We start from the raw sequence: 19,654 nt of genomic DNA on the forward strand, positions 1-19,654 counted from the left end.
TCTTACATAATATCTACAGCAGCAATGGGCTTATTAGTAGATAAACAGTTATTAGATTATGAAGCTGTATTAATCTATGTATTCAAAGAACTTATATAGTCATTGCCAGTTACTTCAGACAGTGAAAATGAGAATTAACAGATACATCTTAAGTTGTAAAATCAGCATTTTATCAACCTGTATGCTAACAATCTGATCTGGGTGATAGACAAGGGGACTCCCACCTTCCCATAACCTGCTCAGCAGCTTCAAGAGCTAAATAAATCAGTGGCTTGTCACATCTGTAAAAGGCAACCGTAATCCACTGGTTGCAAAGTGTTGAATAAGAGTACACATAAAAATATGATAAACAGAATATAGCATATCAAATCAAAGAAATTCATTCCAAATTATACTAAGATTCAGACCATAAATGACTTCCTTTGAGAAGAAAACAAATCAAATCTAAATTAAAAATTAAAATATAAAATCATCTATGGTAAGCAGGAACCAAGACTTAAAGATAATACATAATATACTAGAAGACTGTAATATATAAAGAATGGGCTCTTTAAGGGTAGAAGGAAGGATACAATGTAACAAATCATCAATAAGACATCAAGAGAAAAGGAAAAACTCAAGTAATATGGAAACAAAGAGATTAAATAACTACAGATACAGAAGTAGATAAATATCTCATCTTAATAACATTATTATGGGATCATGGAAAGTTACTTAATCTTTGTGTCAATTTTCCCATCTGTGAAATGTATGTATCTCACCAGGCAGGGAATAAAGAAGATAATCACGTCCAAATATTTAGTACAATTTCTAGCACATAGTAAGCCCTAACTGATGTTAATAATTGTCATGAATATTATCAGTATTAATACTGGTCTCCATTACAAATAAACTGGATAGTCAATCTGATTATCTATGAGCATGAAGTACCAAAACTGACATAAGAAACAGTAAAAAGAACCTGAAAGAGACAACAACAATTAACAACTAACCAAATATAGCTGATTTCATGGGTGCTAATATCCAAAATTTTAGGGACCAGAAAATTCCTACGCCATTTAAACAGAATAGAGAACAATAAAAACCATCCCCTAATTTGTGATTTGTCTCATGCACCTAATATAATGCTGATATCAAAACTCCACAAATACAAATATACACAAAAAACTACAGACCAAACTTACAAATATAAACATTTTACTAAACTACTGACAAACTGAGTTCACTGCTCAATAACATACTTGAAATACACTCATCTAATACTGTATTCCAGAAATAAAAACTGGCTTAATATTAGGAAATGTGTTAATATGATTCATGGCATAAGTGGATAAAAAAATCACCTCATATGTGTCACCTGAAAGATGTACAAAAGACCATTTGATAAATCTCATTATCTACCCACATTTTAAAAATTAACCTAGTAAATAGAAAAAGGAGGATACTTCCTTTTCATTATAAAAAGTAGACCTAATCTCAGGGTAACACATACACACACACACACACACACACACACACACACACACACAACATATATAGATAACATGTATATACACACACACAACATATATAGATAATATATATATATATAAATTCCTCTAACTTAACAAATGAAACAAAGATTCTTATTGCATCGCTATTTAACACTGTTCTGAAAGTTGTAGCAAATGCATTTAAACGAAGGCAGGGAAAGCTATATTCAGAGAAAGGATTGTCTCCAAGAGAAAAATATACAGGCTAAAAAAACAGTATAGAAAGCATGATTATTTAAATAAAAAAACGCTACTGAAGTGTATACTTTTAAAAATAGTTAAGATGGTAAACTTTATGTTGTTTTCTTACCACATTTTTTAAAAATATGCACATAAATGGACAGAAAAAGACTGATGGTTACCCCTATAGTAAGCAATAACTCTTTTTTGGCGTATCTGCATTTTCAAAGTTGAGAATAACTGACTTCTTTTTTTTTTTCTTTTTTGAGAAGGAGTTTCCCTTTGTCGTCCAGGCTGGAGTGCAATGGCACGGTCTCGGCTCATTGCAACCTCTGCCTCCCCCGGGTTCAGGCAATTCTCCTGCCTCAGCCTCCCGAGTAGCTGGGATTACAGGCACCCACCACCACGCCCAGCTAATTTTCTATTTCCAGTAGAGACGGGGTTTCACGGTGTTGGCCAGGCTGGTCTTGAACTCCTGGCCTCAGGTGATCCACCTGCCTCCGCCTCCCAAAGTGCTGGGATTACAGGCATGAGCCACGGCACCCGGCCTTATCTGCATTTTCAAATGCACCAATATTATGGCTTGCACTGTACTGAAAGTTATCTTTTAAAAAGAACTTTAAAACGTTAACTCTATATAAAACTACATTAAAATAAAAAATTTTTTATAATAAAGAAATCAAACAAGAAAACACAAACATACAAAACTGGAAATGAAAAAGATAAAGTTTACCAGATGGAAAGAATCAAGTATTTTATGCATCGAGCCCGGTTAGTTTTACAAGTGAACTATTTCAAAACTTTTGAAGAAAAGGTAATTCTTACATCATATACAAATTTCTCAAGAGCAGCACTATACAATACGGTAACCACTAGCCACACATAGTTATTAAGCACTTGAAATACGGCTAGTGCAACTGATGGGTAAACTTTTAATGTTATTTGAATTCAATCTATTTAAATTTAAGTAAGTGAATGTACCTAGTGGCTACCAAATGGAGAGTGCAGCTTTAGAGGGTAGAAAAAATGAAAACTTCCCATTTTGGTATTATGATACCAAGAAAATAATGGCCATTTTAACTTATAATGCAAGAAAATTCTGGATAAAATGCTAGTACATTGAACCTAAAAGTGTTTGAAAAGAATATGCAATGATCGAGTACTGTTTTTGTTTTTTTTTTTAACCTAGGAATGCAGGGATGCCTTAATAATCAGGAAATTAAATATAGCTCATGACGTCAATTACAGCAAGGAGAAAAACTCTATAACTTTGTCTTCAGATGCTAAGAATGCATCAATAAAATTCAGTATCCATTCCTGATTATTTAAAAAAAAATACTTTCCCAGCACAATAACTAAGAGATACCATGAATCGACAGGCATCAGCAAACCTGAAACTAAAACACCAGAAGCATTCCCATTGAAGTCTGGAAGGAACTAGACAAAATAGCAACTGTAATTATTATTATGTACCATATTCTTATAAGCAATATGAAAATAAAAAGAAATACGACACACAACTATTAGGAAAAAAAAGAATAAAATCATTATTATCTGTAAAAGAGAAGCCATTAAAATCAGTTGAAACTCTTAAAACTAAGAAACGACTATTAGGTTTTCGCTGACTAAAATAGATTGTCTTCAAATGGAAATGTTGATAATAAAGTACATTTAAAAGAAATTCACTAGTAAGTGAATTAAAAACATTATAAAAGTATCACAAAGTCTTAAGAACCGAATACTACAGAGCTTTCCCTTGAAATAAATCAAATTTGCTAGTAAAAACCCTTCAAAGGTTTCTGACTCCTAGATTACCCCACATGACTAAGGATACACACACACACACACACACAAACACACACACACACACACACACACACACACACGATTATCAACACTGACTTCCTATCAACCCAGCAACCAACCATGGCAGAACTAAAACCAGTTCAGAAAAAGGCTAATTAATATTTATTATTTTCCTCATGCTGTGAAAAGAAGAATATCATGTTTCCTCTCAGAATATGCCCCTGAACTTTTAAAGATTTAACCATATGGAAGAGATCTAAAGGAGTATATGAAAAGGCTAAAGATTTGGAATCCTAATTCAATTTCCCCTCACATTTTAAAAGGAGCCTGCAGCAAACATTTATTTTTAGAGATATTCTCAGTAGGGAAAAGAACAAAAGGCTATTGTGTGCTAAACATGGTGAGGTCTCTCTGGTCCCATCTATACCAACTTTATAAACATCAGGTTAGAATTAAATAACTTTAAACTTTAAATCAACTATTTCCAGACCACAAAATATATTCTACACTTATCAGCACATATAAGTTCTCTAAGTGACTTACAGCTGAGTTCCAATGTGAAATCTGCATTTTTCAAGTGCCAATAAAAGAACTTTCCTTTGGACTTTGACTGAATAATGCTGAATTGTCCAAGAATGCCATGTAATGTTTTCATTTCCTTTTCCAACAAAAATTTTCATCTGCACTTGATAAATTTACTGACTCCATATCATTTATGATGAAAAGCATATGGGTACCAATCATATTGGTCTCCACTATTTTCCTATTACATAGAAATTACAACTTTTTCTCAAAGTTTAACAAAAGTAAAAAAATGATGAAGTTTACAGGCGTGCCCGGATCACTATGAACATCTCTTTATATGTGTCCTGTCATGAGTCTGTTAAAATGCAAAAGGAAACAAGAAATTATCTACGATTAGCAATGTGGTCGTTTTAAAACATACCCACAAATACTTTGACATGCCTCCCATCAAAAGGCAGAGTCAGTTCCCTCCCTTTGAACATGGGCCAGTTGCAGTGACTCACTTCTAATAAACAGAATGTGGCAGAAGTGGGGCTGAAGGCTTTGAAGGCTAGGTCATAAAAGGTGATATACCTTCCTCCTGGCTCTCCCTGTTGGGTCGCTCACCCGTAAAACTTAGCCACCATGCTGTAAGGAAGCCAAGCAGCCATATGGAAAGGCCTTAGTTCTACTCCCAAACAAGGTTCCAGACAACAACTGGCATCAGCCTCCAGACATGTGCTTGAAATAGCCTCCATATGACTTTAGCCCCCAGGCTTTGGCCGTCTCAATAGATATCATGTGGGGCCAGGCATGGTGGCTCACACCTGTAATCCCAGCACTTTGAAAGGCCAAGGAGGGTGAATCACCTGAGGTCAAGAGTTTGAGAGCAGCCTGGCCAACATGATGAAACCCTGTCTCTGCTAAAAATACAAAAGTTACCTGGGCATGGTGGTGGGTGCCTGTAATCCCAGCTACTCGGGAGGCTGAAGCTGGAGAATTGCTTGAACCCAGGAGGCAGACGTTGCAGTGAGCCGAGATTGCTCCATTGCACTCCAGCCTGGGTGACAAGAGGGAAACTCTGTCTCAAAAACAAAAAAAAAATAGACACCACATGGAAGAGATAAGCTATTACTACCAAACCATGCCTGAATGGCAGATGCTTAAAAAAAAAGGACCATCTTTATTTTAAGTCGCTAGGCTTTAAGTGTTTTTTTTTTTTTTTTTATTATTATTATTATTTTTTTTTTTATTATACTTTAGGGTTTTAGGGTACATGTGCACAATGTGCAGGTTTGTTACATATGTATCCATGTGCCATGTTGATTTCCTGCACCCATTAACTCGTCATTTAGCATTAGGTGTATCTCCTAATGCTGTCCCTCCCCCCTCCCCCCACCCCACAACAGTCCCCGGAGTGTGATGTTCCCCTTCCTGTGTCCATGAGTTCTCATTGTTCAATTCCCACCTATGAGTGAGAACATGCGGTGTTTGGTTTTTTGTCCTTGCGATAGTTTACTGAGAATGATGTTTTCCAGTTTCATCCATGTCCCTACAAAGGACAGAACTCATCATTTTTTATGGCTGCATAGTATTCCATGGTGTATATGTGCCACATTTTCTTAATCCAGTCTATCGTTGTTGGACATTTGGGTTGGTTCCAACTCTTTGCTATTGTGAATAGTGCCGCAATAAACATACGTGTGCATGTGTCTTTATAGCAGCATGATTTATAGTCCTTTGGGTATATACCCAGTAATGGGATGGCTGGGTCAAATGGTATTTCTAGTTCAGATCCCTGAGGAATCGCCACACTGACTTCCACAATGGTTGAACTAGTTTACAGTCCCACCAACAGTGTAAAAGTGTTCCTATTTCTCCACATCCTCTCCAGCACCTGTGTTTCCTGATTTTTTAATGATGGCCATTCTAACTGGTGTGAGATGGTATCTCACTGTGGTTTTGATTTGCATTTCTCTGATGGCCAGTGATGATGAGCATTTCTTCATGTGTTTTCTGGCTGCATAAATGTCTTCTTTTGAGAAGTGTCTGTTCATGTCCTCTGCCCACTTTTTGATGGGGTTGTTTGTTTTTTTCTTGTAAATTTGTTTGAGTTCATTATAGATTCTGGATATTAGCCCTTTGTCAGATGAGTAGGTTGCAAAAATTTTCTCCCATTCTGTAGGTTGCCTGTTCATTCTGATGATAGTTTCTTTTGCTGTGCAGAAGCTCTTTAGTTTAATGAGATCCCATTTGTCGATTTTGGCTTTTGTTGCCATTGCTTTTGGTGTTTTAGACATGAAGTCCTTGCCCATGCCTATGTCCTGAATGGTATTGCCTAGGTTTTCTTGTAGGATTTTAATGGTTTTAGGTCTAACATATAAGTCTTTAATCCATCTTGAATTAATTTTTGTATAAGGTGTAAGGAAGGGATCCAGTTGCAGCTTTCTACATATGGCTAGCCAGTTTTCCCAGCACCATTTATTAAATAGGGAATCCTTTCCCCATTTCTTGTTTTTGTCAGGTTTGTCAAAGATCAGATAGTTGTAGCTATGCGGCATCATTTCCGAGGGCTCTGTTCTGTTCCATTGATCTATGTCTCTGTTGTGGTACCAGTACCATGCTGTTTTGGTTACTGTAGCCTTGTAGTATAGTTTAAAGTCAGGTAGCGTGATGCCTCCAGCTTTGTTCTTTTGGCTTAGGATTGACTTGGGATGCGGGCTCTTTTTTGGTTCCATATGAACTTTAAAGTAGTTTTTTCCAATTCTGTGAAGAAAGTCATTGGTAGCTTGATGGGGATGGCATTGAATCTATAAATTACCTTGGGCAGTATGGCCATTTTCACGATATTGATTCTTCCAACCCATGAGCATGGAATGTTCTTCCATTTGTTTGTATCCTCTTTTATTTCATTGAGCAGTGGTTTGTAGTTCTCCTTGAAGAGGTCCTTCACATCCCTTGTAAGTTGGATTCCTAGGTATTTTATTCTCTTTGAAGCAATTGTGAATGGGAGTTCACTCATGATTTGGCTCTCTGTTTGTCTGTTATTGGTGTACAAGAATGCTTGTGATTTTTGTACATTAATTTTGTATCCTGAGACTTCGCTGAAGTTGCTAATCAGCTTAAGGAGATTTTGGGCTGAGACAATGGGGTTTTCTAGATATACAATCATGTCATCTGCAAACAGGGACAATTTGACTTCCTCTTTTCCTAATTGAATACCTTTTATTTCCTTCTCCTGCCTGATTGCTCTGGCCAGAACTTCCAGCACTATGTTGAACAGGAGCGGTGGAGAGGGCATCCCTGTCTTGTGCCAGATTTCAGAGGGAATGCTTCCAGTTTTTGCCCATTCAGTATGATATTGGCTGTGGGTTTGTCGTAGATAGCTCTTATTATTTTGAGATACGTCCCATCAATACCTAATTTATTGAGAGTTTTTAGCATGAAGGGTTGTTGAATTTTGTCAAAGGCCTTTTCTGCATCTATTGAGATAATCATGTGGTTTTTGTCTTTGGTTCTGTTTATATGCTGGATTACATTTATTGATTTGCGTATGTTGAACCAGCCTTGCATCCCAGGGATGAAGCCCACTTGATCATGGTGGATAAGCTTTTTGATGTGCTGCTGGATTCGGTTTGCCAGTATTTTATTGAGGATTTTTGCATCAATGTTCATCAAGGATATTGGTCTGAAATTCTCTTTTTTGGTTATGTCTCTGCCAGGTTTTGGTATCAGGACGATGCTGGCTTCATAAAATGTGTTAGGGAGGATTCCCTCTTTTTCTATCGATTGGAATAGTTTCAGAAGGAATGGTACCAGTTCCTCCTTGTACCTCTGGTAGAATTCGGCTGTGAATCCATCAGGTCCTGGACTCTTTTTGGTTGGTAAGCTATTGATTATTGCCACAATTTCAGAACCTGTTATTGGTCTATTCAGAGATTGAACTTCTTCCTGGTTTAGTCTTGGGAGGGTGTATTTGTCGAGGAATTTATCCATTTCTTCTAGATTTTCTAGTTTATTTGCATAGAGGTGTTTGTAGTATTCTCTGATGGTAGATTGTATTTCTGTGGGATCGGTGGTGATATCCCCTTTTTCGTTTTTTATTGCATCTATTTGATTCTTCTCTCTTTTCTTCTTTATTAGTCTTGCTAGCGGTCCATCAATTTTGTTGATCTTTTCAAAAAACCAGCTCCTGGATTCATTAATTTTTTGAAGGGTTTTTTGTGTCTCTATTTCCTTCAGTTCTGCTCTGATTTTAGTTATTTCTAGCCTTCTGCTAGCTTTTGAATGTGTTTGCTCTTGCTTTTCTAGTTCTTTTAATTGTGATGTTAGGGAGTCAATTTTGGATCTTTCCTGCTTTCTCTTGTGGGCATTTAGTGCTATAAATTTCCCTCTACACACTGCTTTGAATGTGTCCCAGAGATTCTGGTATGTTGTGTCTTTGTTCTCGTTGGTTTCAAAGAACATCTTTATTTCTGCCTTCATTTCATTATGTACCCAATAGTCATTCAGGAGCAGGTTGTTCAGTTTCCATGTAGTAGAGCGGTTTTGAGTGAGTTTCTTAATCCTGAGTTCCAGTTTGATTGCACTGTGGTCTGAGAGACAGTTTGTTATAATTTCTGTTCTTTTACATTTGCTGAGGAGAGCTTTACTTCCAACTATGTGGTCAATTTTGGAATAGGTGTGGTGTGGTGCTGAAAAAAATGTATATTCTGTTGACTTGGGGTGGAGAGTTCTGTAGATGTCTATTAGGTCCACTTTATGTAGAGCTGAGTTCAATTCCTGGATATCCTTGTTAACTTTCTGTCTCGTTGATCTGTCTAATGCTGACAGTGGGGTGTTAAAATCTCCCATTATTATTGTGTGGGAGTTTAAGCCCCTTAGTAGGTCACTCAGGACTTGCTTTATGAATCTCGGTGCTCCTGTGTTGGGTGCATATATATTTAGGATAGTTAGCTCTTCTTGATGAATTGATCCCTTTACCATTATGTAATGGCCTTCTTTGTCTCTTTTGATCTTTGTTGGTTTAAAGTCTATTTTATCAGAGACTAGGATTGCAACCCCTGCCTTTTTTTGTTTTCCAGTTGCTTGATAGATCTTCCTCCATCCCTTTATTTTGAGTCTATGTGTGTCTCTGCACGTGAGATGGGTTTCCTGAATACAGCACACTGATGGGTCCTGACTCCTTATCCAGTTTGCCAGTCTGTGTCTTTTGATTGGAGCATTTAGCCCATTTACATTTAACGTTAATATTGTTATGTGTGAATCTGATCCTGTCATTATGATGTTAGTTGGTTATTTTGCTCATTAGTTGCTATAGTTTCTTCCTAGTCTCGATGGTCTTTACAATTTGACATGTTTTTGCAGTGGCTGGTACCGTTGTTCCTTTCCATGTTTAGTGCTTCCTTCAGGAGCTCTTTTAGGGCAGGCCTGGTGGTGACAAAATCACTCAGCGTTTGCTTGTCTGTAAAGTGTTTTATTTCTCCTTCACTTATGAAGCTTAGTTTGGCGAGATAGGAGATTCTGGGTTGAAAATTCTTTTCTTTAAGAATGTTGAATATCGCCCCCACTCTCTTCTGGCTTGTAGAGTTTCTGCTGAGAGATCAGCTGTTAGTCTGATGGGCTTCCCTTTGTGGGTAACCCGACCTTTCTCTCTGGCTGCCCTTAACATTTTTTCTTTCATTTCAACTTTGGTGAATCTGACAATAATGTGTCTTGGAGTTGCCCTTCTCGAGGAGTATCTTTGTGGCGTTCTCTGTATTTCCTGAATCTGAATGCTGGCCTGCCTTGTTAGATTGGGGAAGTTCTCCTGGATAATATCTTGCAGAGTGTTTTCCAACTTGGTTCCATTCTCCCCATCATTTTCAGGTACACCAATCAGACGTAGGTTTGGTCTTTTCACATAGTCCCAAATTTCTTGGAGGCTTTGTTCATTTCTTTTTATCCTTTTTTCTCTAAGCTTCCCTTCTCTCTTCATTTCATTCATTTCATCTTCCATCAGCGATACCCTTTCTTCCAGTTGATCGCATCTGCTACTGAGGCTTCTGCAATCTTCGCGTAGTTCTCGAAACTTGGCTTTCAGCTCCATCGGCTCCTTGAAGCCCTTCTCTCCATTGGTTATTCTAGTTATCCATTCTTCTAATTTTTTTTCAAAGTTTTTAACTTCTTTGCTGTTGTTTTGAATTTCCTCTCGTAGCTCAGAGTAGTTTGATCGTCTGAAGCCTTCTTCTCTCAACTCATCAAAGTCATCCTCCATCCAGCTTTGTTCCGTTGCTGGTGAGGAACTGCGTTCCTTTGGAGGAGGAGAGGTGCTCTGTTTTTTAGAGTTTCCAGTTTTTTTGGTCTGTTTTTTCCCCATCTTTGTGGTTTTATCTACTTTTTGTCTTTGATGATGGTGATGTACAGATGGGTTTTTGGTGTGGATGTGCTTTCTGTTTGTTAGTTTTCCTTCTACCAGACAGGACCCTCAGCTGCAGGTCTGTTGGAGTTTACTAGAGGTGCACTCCAGACCCTGTTTGGCTGGGTGTCAGCAGCGGTGGCTGCAGAACAGCGGATTTTCGTGAGACCACAAATTCAGCTGTCTGATAGTTCCTCTGAAAGTTTTGTCTCAGAGAAGTACCGGGTTGAATGAGGTGTCAGTCTGTCCCTACTGGGGGGGGTGCCTCCCAGTTAGGCTGCTCAGGGGTGAGGGACCCACTTTAGGAGGCAGTCTGACCTTCTCAGATCTCCAGCTGCGTGCTGGGAGAACCACTACTCTCTTCAAAGCTGTCAGTCAGACAGGGACATTTAAGTCTGTGGAAGTTCTTGCAGAGTTTTTGTTTGTCTGTGCCCTGCCCCCAGAGGTGGAGCCTACAGAGGCAGGCAGGCCTCCTTGAGCTGTGGTGGGCTCCACCCAGTTCGAGCTTCCTGGCTGCTTTGTTTACCTAAGCAAGCCTGGGCAATGGCGGGCGCCCCTCCCCCAGCCTCGCTGCCGCCTCGCAGCTTGATCTCAGACTGCTGTGCTAGCAATTAGCGAGACTCCGTGGGCATAGGACCTTCCGAGCCAGGTGTGGGACACAATCTCCTAGTGTGCCGTTTTCCAGGCCCGTTGGAAAAGCGCAGGTAGGGTGGGACTGACCCGATATTCCAGGTGCCGTCTGCTTCCCCTTTCTTTGACTAGGAAAGGGAACTCCCTGACCCCTTGCACTTCCCGGTGAGTCAATGCCTCGCCCTGCTTCGGCTCGCGCACAGTGCGCTTCACCGACTGTCCTGCACCCACTGTTAGGCACTCCCTAGTGAGATGAAACCAGTACCTCAAGCAGAAATGCAGAAATCACCCGTCTTCTGTGTCGCTGGGGCTGGGAGCTGGAGACCGGAGCTGTTCCTATTGGCCATCTTGGCTCCACCCCCCAGGCTTTAAGTGTTTTATTATGCAACAACAGGTAATTGGAGCATATAGATTATTTCAGCCCAATGCAGCCATCTTATTCTTTCCATTTCAAAACTACCTGAGAAGACAAATCTGTTTCAAAGAAAAATAAAAATGTGCTGACATACCTGGTCGCAGTCAACTCACCCTAGAAAGCCAAAAGATGGAACCCCAGCATTTATTACCTGCAGCTGGCAGCTAGCCTTCTCTTGGGCAGTTTTCTTCTTACCCTTTAATATACCAGACTCTCTGGCCTCTTCTGTCCTGTCTTAAACTTACTCCTAGCTTTGAAAAGTTGCTTTTAATAAACACCCTGGCTTATGAGACTGCTGCTACTGCTAACATATGCTACATATTTTTAATCAAGGAACAAGTAAAATTTGCCTAAAAAGGTAATTCTATGACTTTAAGGCAGGTAACCAGTTCAAGAGTTTTAATGAAGCCATTAAAATGGGTTATCAATCAACCCAAATAATCATATCAAAACATTTACTCTTCCTCCTAATAAACAGTAGGGAGGGAAATATCCTAATTACTCAAATAAGGTTTTTCTTTAAGAAACACAGCCTAAATGTTAAAAGCTAGAAGCGATCTTGAAGATAATCTAGTTTAGAACTTTTTTTAAGCCACTGGGAAACTGACAAAATCCAGGGAAGATCTTCACGACATGAGTAAAAAATGTTTACCTCACTCCATCTCCACCTAGGATGTCAACCTGCCATCATATAACAACAATTTGAAACTTCAATTCTGTTTGTATTTTACCAAAAAAATTACAAATACAATTTTGTTAGTATTTTATAGCTGCAGCAATAAAATGTACTCCATGCAATGTTATTTAACGCTTTATCTTTAGACTTTAGGATATATGACAAATCCCGGTTACGATAAATAAAAGTATCCCTGGGAATCCAGAGTCTTCTCATAAAAAATTAAAAGTGGCTGTTCTATTTCTATCATAAGAAATATTAGTAATCATTGCTCTAGTCCAAGTCATTTGGGAAAACAAGCCCAGCAAGGTTACATAACTGGCCTGAGGCCATATAACTAGTTAGTGGCAAAACTATGGCCAGAATTTTGGTATACTTGTGCTTTCCAGTCATGCTGGGGACTCAATCAGATTTCAATTAATAAAATAAAAACAATTACTATATGTTTCAATTCAAAAAGCCCCATCAAAGTGGCTGGCTGCATTCCAATTCCTTCAATGTTACACTCAAAATCCTTCTAGTGGACTATCTTTCTATTTAATGTAAAGAAAACAGAACCTTAATGGAGGCACCTCAGGCATCACCAGGTGAATGGAAGGCGAATGCAGCTAAGAGTGTGGACTGGCTATTCAAAAGCCATTCACAACCCCAATATCTTTTGCCTTAACTACAGAGGCTGGAAGAGTAAAACACTCAATCCCAGGCCTCCCTGGCAGCTAGGAGTGGACATATGACAAAATTACAAAAATGAGAATATAGACACAAGTCACTAGAGAGGCATTTCTTTCCAAATAAAAACATTAATCCTGTTAGAAGGTCTTGACCCTTGTGCTCTCTTCCTGCAAGGAACGTGGGTATGATTCTCAGAGATAAAAGGCCATCTTGCTTCCACGGGGACAAAAGCCACATGCTGAGCCACTGACTCCCTGATGACACAGAAGAGTCATGACACCAGCCCTGGACTGTCCACCCTTGGGCTTTCTACTGGGTGAAGTTTAAGACTATGTAGTTGGTTTTCTGGTTACTTGCAGCTAAATACAATCCTAGCTCTTACAGGAAATAAATCTGGCTTTTCCTCTTCTATCCAAACAAAGTGGTTGTCCATCTGGCTTAGTCTTATATAAGTTAATTTGGTAAACAAAGATTTAGTCACCTTCATCCTTACCCCATATTATGCTACCATCTCACTTTTTTAAAAGATCAATAAAAGAAGTCAAGGTATATCTCTTCTCCAAGAATAAATGAAATATTTTAGCTTACACTAAGTTTGTCTCCCTGTACCATATGGCAGAGCTGAGGCTGCTTGGGACGCAGAAGAGAGAGAAATGGTTTCTCTCCTTATACACCACTTAACCTCAGTCCTGGACAGCATCTAGAAATTCAGCAACAGAAAGAAAAAAGAAAACCAGAAACTAATGCATCCCTCATTCTCATCCTCTACGAGGGAAACAACACAACACCAGGCCTTAATTAGAGAAGATCGTATAAAAAACATTCACACAGCAGAATACCTTTTCTTTCCCTTGAGCATCATGCTGGAGATCTTATACTTCATATTCCATTTAATCTGAGCAATACAGTAATCTCAAGGAAGGCTTATGAGTAAAAGTAGGGTATTTTCCATTCTTCCAATGTCCTTTCTGATAAAGTTGACTGTGGCAGCTTAATAAGGTATATCAATTGTTAAGGTTAAATGGCATTTTCCAAAGGGATGGAAGAAAATAGGTAACACTGATGAGAAGCTAAGCATTCTACAAATTTCATGCTAAAAAATTAAATAAAGAAAAGAATGTATCTCTGTAGGTGAATGGCAACATGCTTTGGCAAATTTCTTGGATTCAAATCCAGACAAACCATTAGCTATTCTGCACCAACAGACTAGACCTTTTTTAAAAAAGTTAAACCTTTTTCTAAAAAGCGGAGAATTCCCAAACCAAGCAATCACTCAATAAATAGCTCTATAGCTGACAATGACCCTAAGGGTTCAGAATCTAACAGTACAACAGGATACAGTATTCTATACTATACTCTGGATGCAAGAGAAATTTCTTAACCTGAGTCTTTAAGGTTGCACTAAGAAACTCAAAAAGTGAATTCTGCAAATGAGGCGCAGAAGTCAAACAAGTGATAACATTAAGGAGATGAAGAGTAATATTTACAGATATAAACTGACAATCAACTAATCTTAGCAAAGCAATATCAAAGGATAAAAGCATGGGAAAAAAGCAATGAGTTTAAATAGATCTTTACGTCAGAATAGTTTCCAACAATTTAGAATCTAATCTGTAGAACCAGAAATGCCTTAGTCATCTAGATTGACTTTATGTGAGCAGGAATTTCCCCTCTCACTCTGAAATAAATGGAACTCCAGCTTAGGCTACAGCACTTACAAATTACTTAAGCAATACATTTTTAAAACAGAGCTACTATAATTCACAGCAAGTAACTGATCTCCTGTTAGTTACTCAAATGCACTAAGTTAAAGATACCAGAAAAAAAAAAAAACTATCAGTCTAAAGGATAAAGTTATTCCCTTCAAAAATTTCGCTAAATTTTCAGTGACATGTTAGATAATCTCCTAGAATGCAGTAAGGATATAATAAACAGCATCACCCTACCTAGCACATTTCCTGGAGGTACCTCCTCTAGATATTCCAGTTCTCTTCCCATCAGAAGATACAGGTTTTCCAGAGCACAGTATGCCATGTGGGGGACTTGGGGAAGGCCATCTGGTGGAGCTGAGAAGCCTAATGGTACCTGGGCAAAGAAAAATGAGTGAAGACAAGTTAGGAGGCATTTGGAAGCATTAATTGGTATTTGTAAAGTTATTTTTATTCATCAGTAAGATACGGTATAGCAACATTTCATGTAAACCTGAAATATGAACATTTGAAATGGTGTGATAAAATATGTCTCACTTTATGAATAAAATTTGAAATACTGAAACTTCTCAAATACTAAAAAATTGTCTAGATTCCCATTTAATCATAAGCTTTATGGCTAAGTAACATAAATTCTGTTATGACCTGGTATTGTCACTTTAGCTGATCTCCACAGCCCCTGGTTATTTATGTGAACCATGTCATACACCAGTTCTGGTGACTACTGTGCTATTATTTGAACACTCATTATTACTATTATACTTTAAAGTTGTTTTACTCTTATTTATAATGTTCTTCAAGTATTCAACAAGGGCTGGTGCTAGTGCCAAGTAACACATAAAAATAACTTTGGAAGGGCAGTTAGATGTGATAAAAAGGCCAAAAAAAGGCCAAACTGCTATTATATGCTATATTGTTCATATGGAAGAGCATGCTGTGATATATTAGGAACACTAATGAGAGGACAGAGTACATTTACAGCAAAAATATGCAAGTACAAGTACATTAGATTTATTAGCTCCCCGTACATCATATTTATTCTTATGGAAATATTGTCTCAAATGATTCAAATTTTGCATTGTGTGAAGTCTTCAGAAATATATCCACCATATAAATGCAAGTATCCAGAAAGCATTTCAATTAACCAACCAACCTATCTTTGGTGCTCATATGCCTGGGGTGCTGCCCTAATGCTATGAAGAGAAAAAATGGCTGATACAACATATACAAAGATTATTAAATAATAATATAAAATAAAATATAATTATTGTATAAATAAAATGTACATTTAAGTAAAGGAATCCTATGCCACACGAACAATAAACGAGCTATGGGAGTAGGCATTAACATAGGTTAATCTCACAATGTTAAGTTAAAAAAAGGCAAGTTGGGCCGGGCGCGGTGGCTCACACCTGTAATCCCAGCATTTTGTGAGGCCGAGGCGGGCAGATCACGAGGTCAGGAGATCGAGACCATCCTGGCTAACACAGTGAAACCACGTCTCTACTAAAAAAATACAAAAAATTAGCCGGGCGAGGTGGAGGGCGCCTGTAGTTGCAGCTACTTGGGAGGCTGAGGCAGGAGAATGGCGTGAACCCCGGGGGGGCGGAGACTGCAGTGAGCCAAGACCATGCCATTGCACTCCAGCCTGGGCGACAGCGAGACTCTGTCTCAAAAAAAAAAAAAAAAAAAAAAAAAGGCAAGTTGTAGAATAACTACAGTAAAATTCCATTTATACAAAGTTTCAAAAGCATGCAAATGTGACAATATTCTTTAGAAATACATACACAGGTCGTAAAACTGTAAAGAAAAGCAAGAGAAGGATGTGGCAGACAGACTAAAGGTGCCCCTCTCATGATGCCTGCTTCCTGGTGTTGACACCTTTGTTTAGAAACCTCCTTCCCGAGTGTAAGTGGGACCTGTGACTTGCTTCTTCTAACAAACAGAATACGGCAAAGGTGATGAGACGTCACACTGTGATTCTATACAATCAGACAGGACTCTGTCTTGCTAGGAGACTCCTTCTACTCTCTTATACGGCTTGATGAAGTAAGCCTCCAAGCTGGGAAGGTCCACATGACAAGAAACTGTAGGTGGCCTCTAGGAGCTGAGGGCAGCCAATGGCCAGAAAAAATCTGGGACTCTCAGTACTACAGGTGCAAATATATGAATTCTGACAACAACCTTTAGTGAGCTTGGAAGCAGGTTCTTCATCAGTCAGTCCTCCAGATGAGAACGCACCCTGGCTAACATTCTGACTGTGGCTTTGTGAGACGCTAAGGAGAAGATGCGGCTAAGCCATGTCTGGTTTTCTAACCCATAGAAACTGTGAGATGACAAAATGTGTAATGTTTCAAGCTGCTACATTTGTTGTAATCTGTAATATGCAGTAACAGAAAACTAACACAAAGGATGAACACAAATTCTGGGTAGAGGTTACTTTGAGGGTAGGTCTGAAATATTGCAGGTTTTTTTTTTAAGCAGTTGGAATTAGGTTTTATGGTGCTCTGATTACTGAAATAAGAAGCCATTTGAACTGTCAATGTATTGTATCATTCCTGCTTCAGACATGAGACACATAAGCAACTGATTTCAACCTGTAGCAGACACATTATGCAGAGATAAATTGGACTGTTTATGGAATTTGTAATGCCAAATAAATCAATGTTTCACTAAATAATTTCTTGCTCATTTACTTTCATGAAAAAGAAAAAAATTAACTGATACCTGACCCTTCCTGATAAACAGCAAACTATCAATTATGTCCAAGCCAAGATAATCATAGATGAGTTTTTATACATATTGTATCACTTTCAGACTCCCATAAAATATAACCCTATACACACCAAGTGCTGTGATCTTTCTGGCAAATTAGAACATGCCATAGCTCAACAAGGACTGCTTCACTGCCACGCAGCACTGCACTCTCCAAGGATTAAACTGCTAACACTCATGGAACAAGCATTCAAGGCAAAGAAAAACTGATGGCACAGACTTACTTCAACGCTACCTCCTTCTCTCTCACTTGTAGCCAAGTATCACAGCTTCCCTGCTTTACCTACAGACAGGCTGCTTCCTGCACAGAGAGGAGCATGTGTTTTTGTGCTCATGATGCTCCACGGCGCCAGCTGACAATTTCCTAGCTTACTGCTTTGTGCTGATACAGACTGGCTACTTGGACCTCTGGTACTGTCTTCATCCTATTACCTCTATTATTTAATTATGATATAATTACAATGTATATATCTTGCTTACTTCCAAAAATGTTCTGAGACATCTCTAGCCTGTGATCTCTGTTTTGTCCCTTGGCTCAGGCATTTTTAGATGCTGCCTGCTCACCTACTTACAGACCCTCCTGACCAGACTCAGGGTCTGTGTGCCATGCAAGCCTGCCTATCCCCTGCTCACTGCCCACACCTTTGATCTGAGCCAGCTAGTTTTTGGATCTTCCTATTTCTCAAAGATCAGCCATTGCCCTGGCTCCAGCATGACATCTGCTCTTATCAGTTCTTTTCTCTAACCACAAGGTGATTCTTGCCTAGAAGAGAAAAGCCTTATAATTAAATAAGGCCTGAAAATTTGGTCCACATATTGATTTGGTTTCCTAAATGCTACTAATTGAGACATACATGACAAGTGTTATCAAAGCAACACAAAAGGAGATACACAGTCATTCAAATGTGCCTTTCCAGAGACAAACTAAATCTACCAATAAGATAATCACCAGTCCCAACAAAATGTGAAAAGATATCAGACCCTCGAGAAACAATACATAAATATTTTACTTTCAATTCTTACCCTTTGTAAAAACTCAAGAGGACTGTATTTGGGCCCCAAGACAAAAATTTTCTTTCCTCTTCGAGCCACACCACTGAACACCCGAGCAAATGCAATAAAAGACTCTTGGTTGTTTTCTTCCTGGAGCACAGGTTTAGGGGTCATCCTTTCCACCTGTTGCTCGTCACCTGACAGAAACAAAAAGATAATTAGTGCCAAGAATGCCCTCTTAATTCAAGAACTGTCTGGAAACACAGAAGGAGGAGTGAATATGATATGTTTGGTCCAGTTACAGAAAAAAAAGAAAACAAAACACCAAGAATGGAAAGAATATTGATAAAAATATGATTAAAGCTTAAAAAGCTCAAGAACTAAAGGATGAGTGTCCCAAGTTAAGCAAAAAGGCAAACACTTTGCAACAGAGCCTACTTAGGAAAGCTATACCTCTTGGCTCCTCTCCTTTTGGACATGTTTCAAGGGCACTCCCATCTTGGGTGGGCTCCAAGGGTGCCTGTCCCTGCGCTGCTGCAAGCTTCTCTGCATGCCTTTGTCTTGCACGCTCATGTCTCTAAGCAATTTCTTCTGGAGTGAGAGGCCTACAGGATATCACAAATATGTTATCATCTCTCAGTCTATCCAAGTAGGGAAACAGCAAGTATTGACATGGCTGGGTAAGATGAAGATTGGTCCCAGCTCCATTCCAGGCAGTTTTCTCCAAGTCCTCTCCCTGTCTGTAGCAATAGGAGAGGGCCTATCAGCCTCTCTCTAATAATGCTGTGTCCCAACTATTCCGAGCTTATGAACTGACATGCAAGAGCCCAAGTCCCCATCTGGAGCAATGTACAACAGCATGGAACCTTTCTCCGATACCTATATTCCTTCTGGAAAAGGCAAAGAACAGGAAGAAGGAAGGGAAACAGTGACAGATATCGGGGTTTGGAACAACTCTGGCAGGGAAACAAGCATAAGGCCTCACTAACTGGGGTTCAAGAGGAAGGGTTCAAGGTCATGATGAGTACTGGCAATTCATCAGGACGGGTAGGTCAAACTGAAATATCAGCCACTGTATTAGACCTAAGAAGTACCATCATAGAAAAGGCAGTGTGTGGGTGCGTATGTGTGGTTTTCCCTGGAGGTGAGAATGACAGGGGGTGGGGAAGGTAATTAAGCTTTTTCCTAAAGAATTACCCTCATGTCTGTCAGGACACAGAGAAGGTATTTAGAGTTTTAATACTAAAAACGTGTTGACAAAAGGGGAGCACTAAGTCGAACACAAATTCTGTTTGGGAGTTTGGGTTTGGAAGGTAGAAACCAGGCAGGTAGACTGTTTCCTAGGACTTGGCTCCCTTCCCATGT

At 39.0% G+C, this 19,654-nt stretch overlaps 2 protein-coding genes across 2 annotated transcripts in view; both read right to left on the reverse strand.

Annotated features, from left to right (window-relative positions):
- Positions 1–19,654, reverse strand: part of LOC100580626 (elongation factor-like GTPase 1) — a 393,155-nt gene that overhangs the window by 302,244 nt on the left and 71,257 nt on the right. The gene's annotated exons all lie outside the window — the stretch shown is intronic.
- Positions 882–18,852, reverse strand: LOC115835576 (elongation factor-like GTPase 1). Its single transcript, XM_030815130.1, has 4 exons — positions 18,743–18,852; positions 18,320–18,486; positions 14,759–14,897; positions 882–961 (listed from the first exon to the last, which is right to left on the reverse strand). Exons 2-4 carry the CDS (start codon positions 18,461–18,463, stop codon positions 882–884), a joined length of 363 nt encoding a protein of 120 aa, XP_030670990.1. The 5' UTR covers positions 18,464–18,486; positions 18,743–18,852.

This window comes from Nomascus leucogenys, chromosome 6 (genome assembly GCF_006542625.1).
Source record: "Nomascus leucogenys isolate Asia chromosome 6, Asia_NLE_v1, whole genome shotgun sequence".
NCBI lineage: Eukaryota > Metazoa > Chordata > Mammalia > Primates > Hylobatidae > Nomascus > Nomascus leucogenys.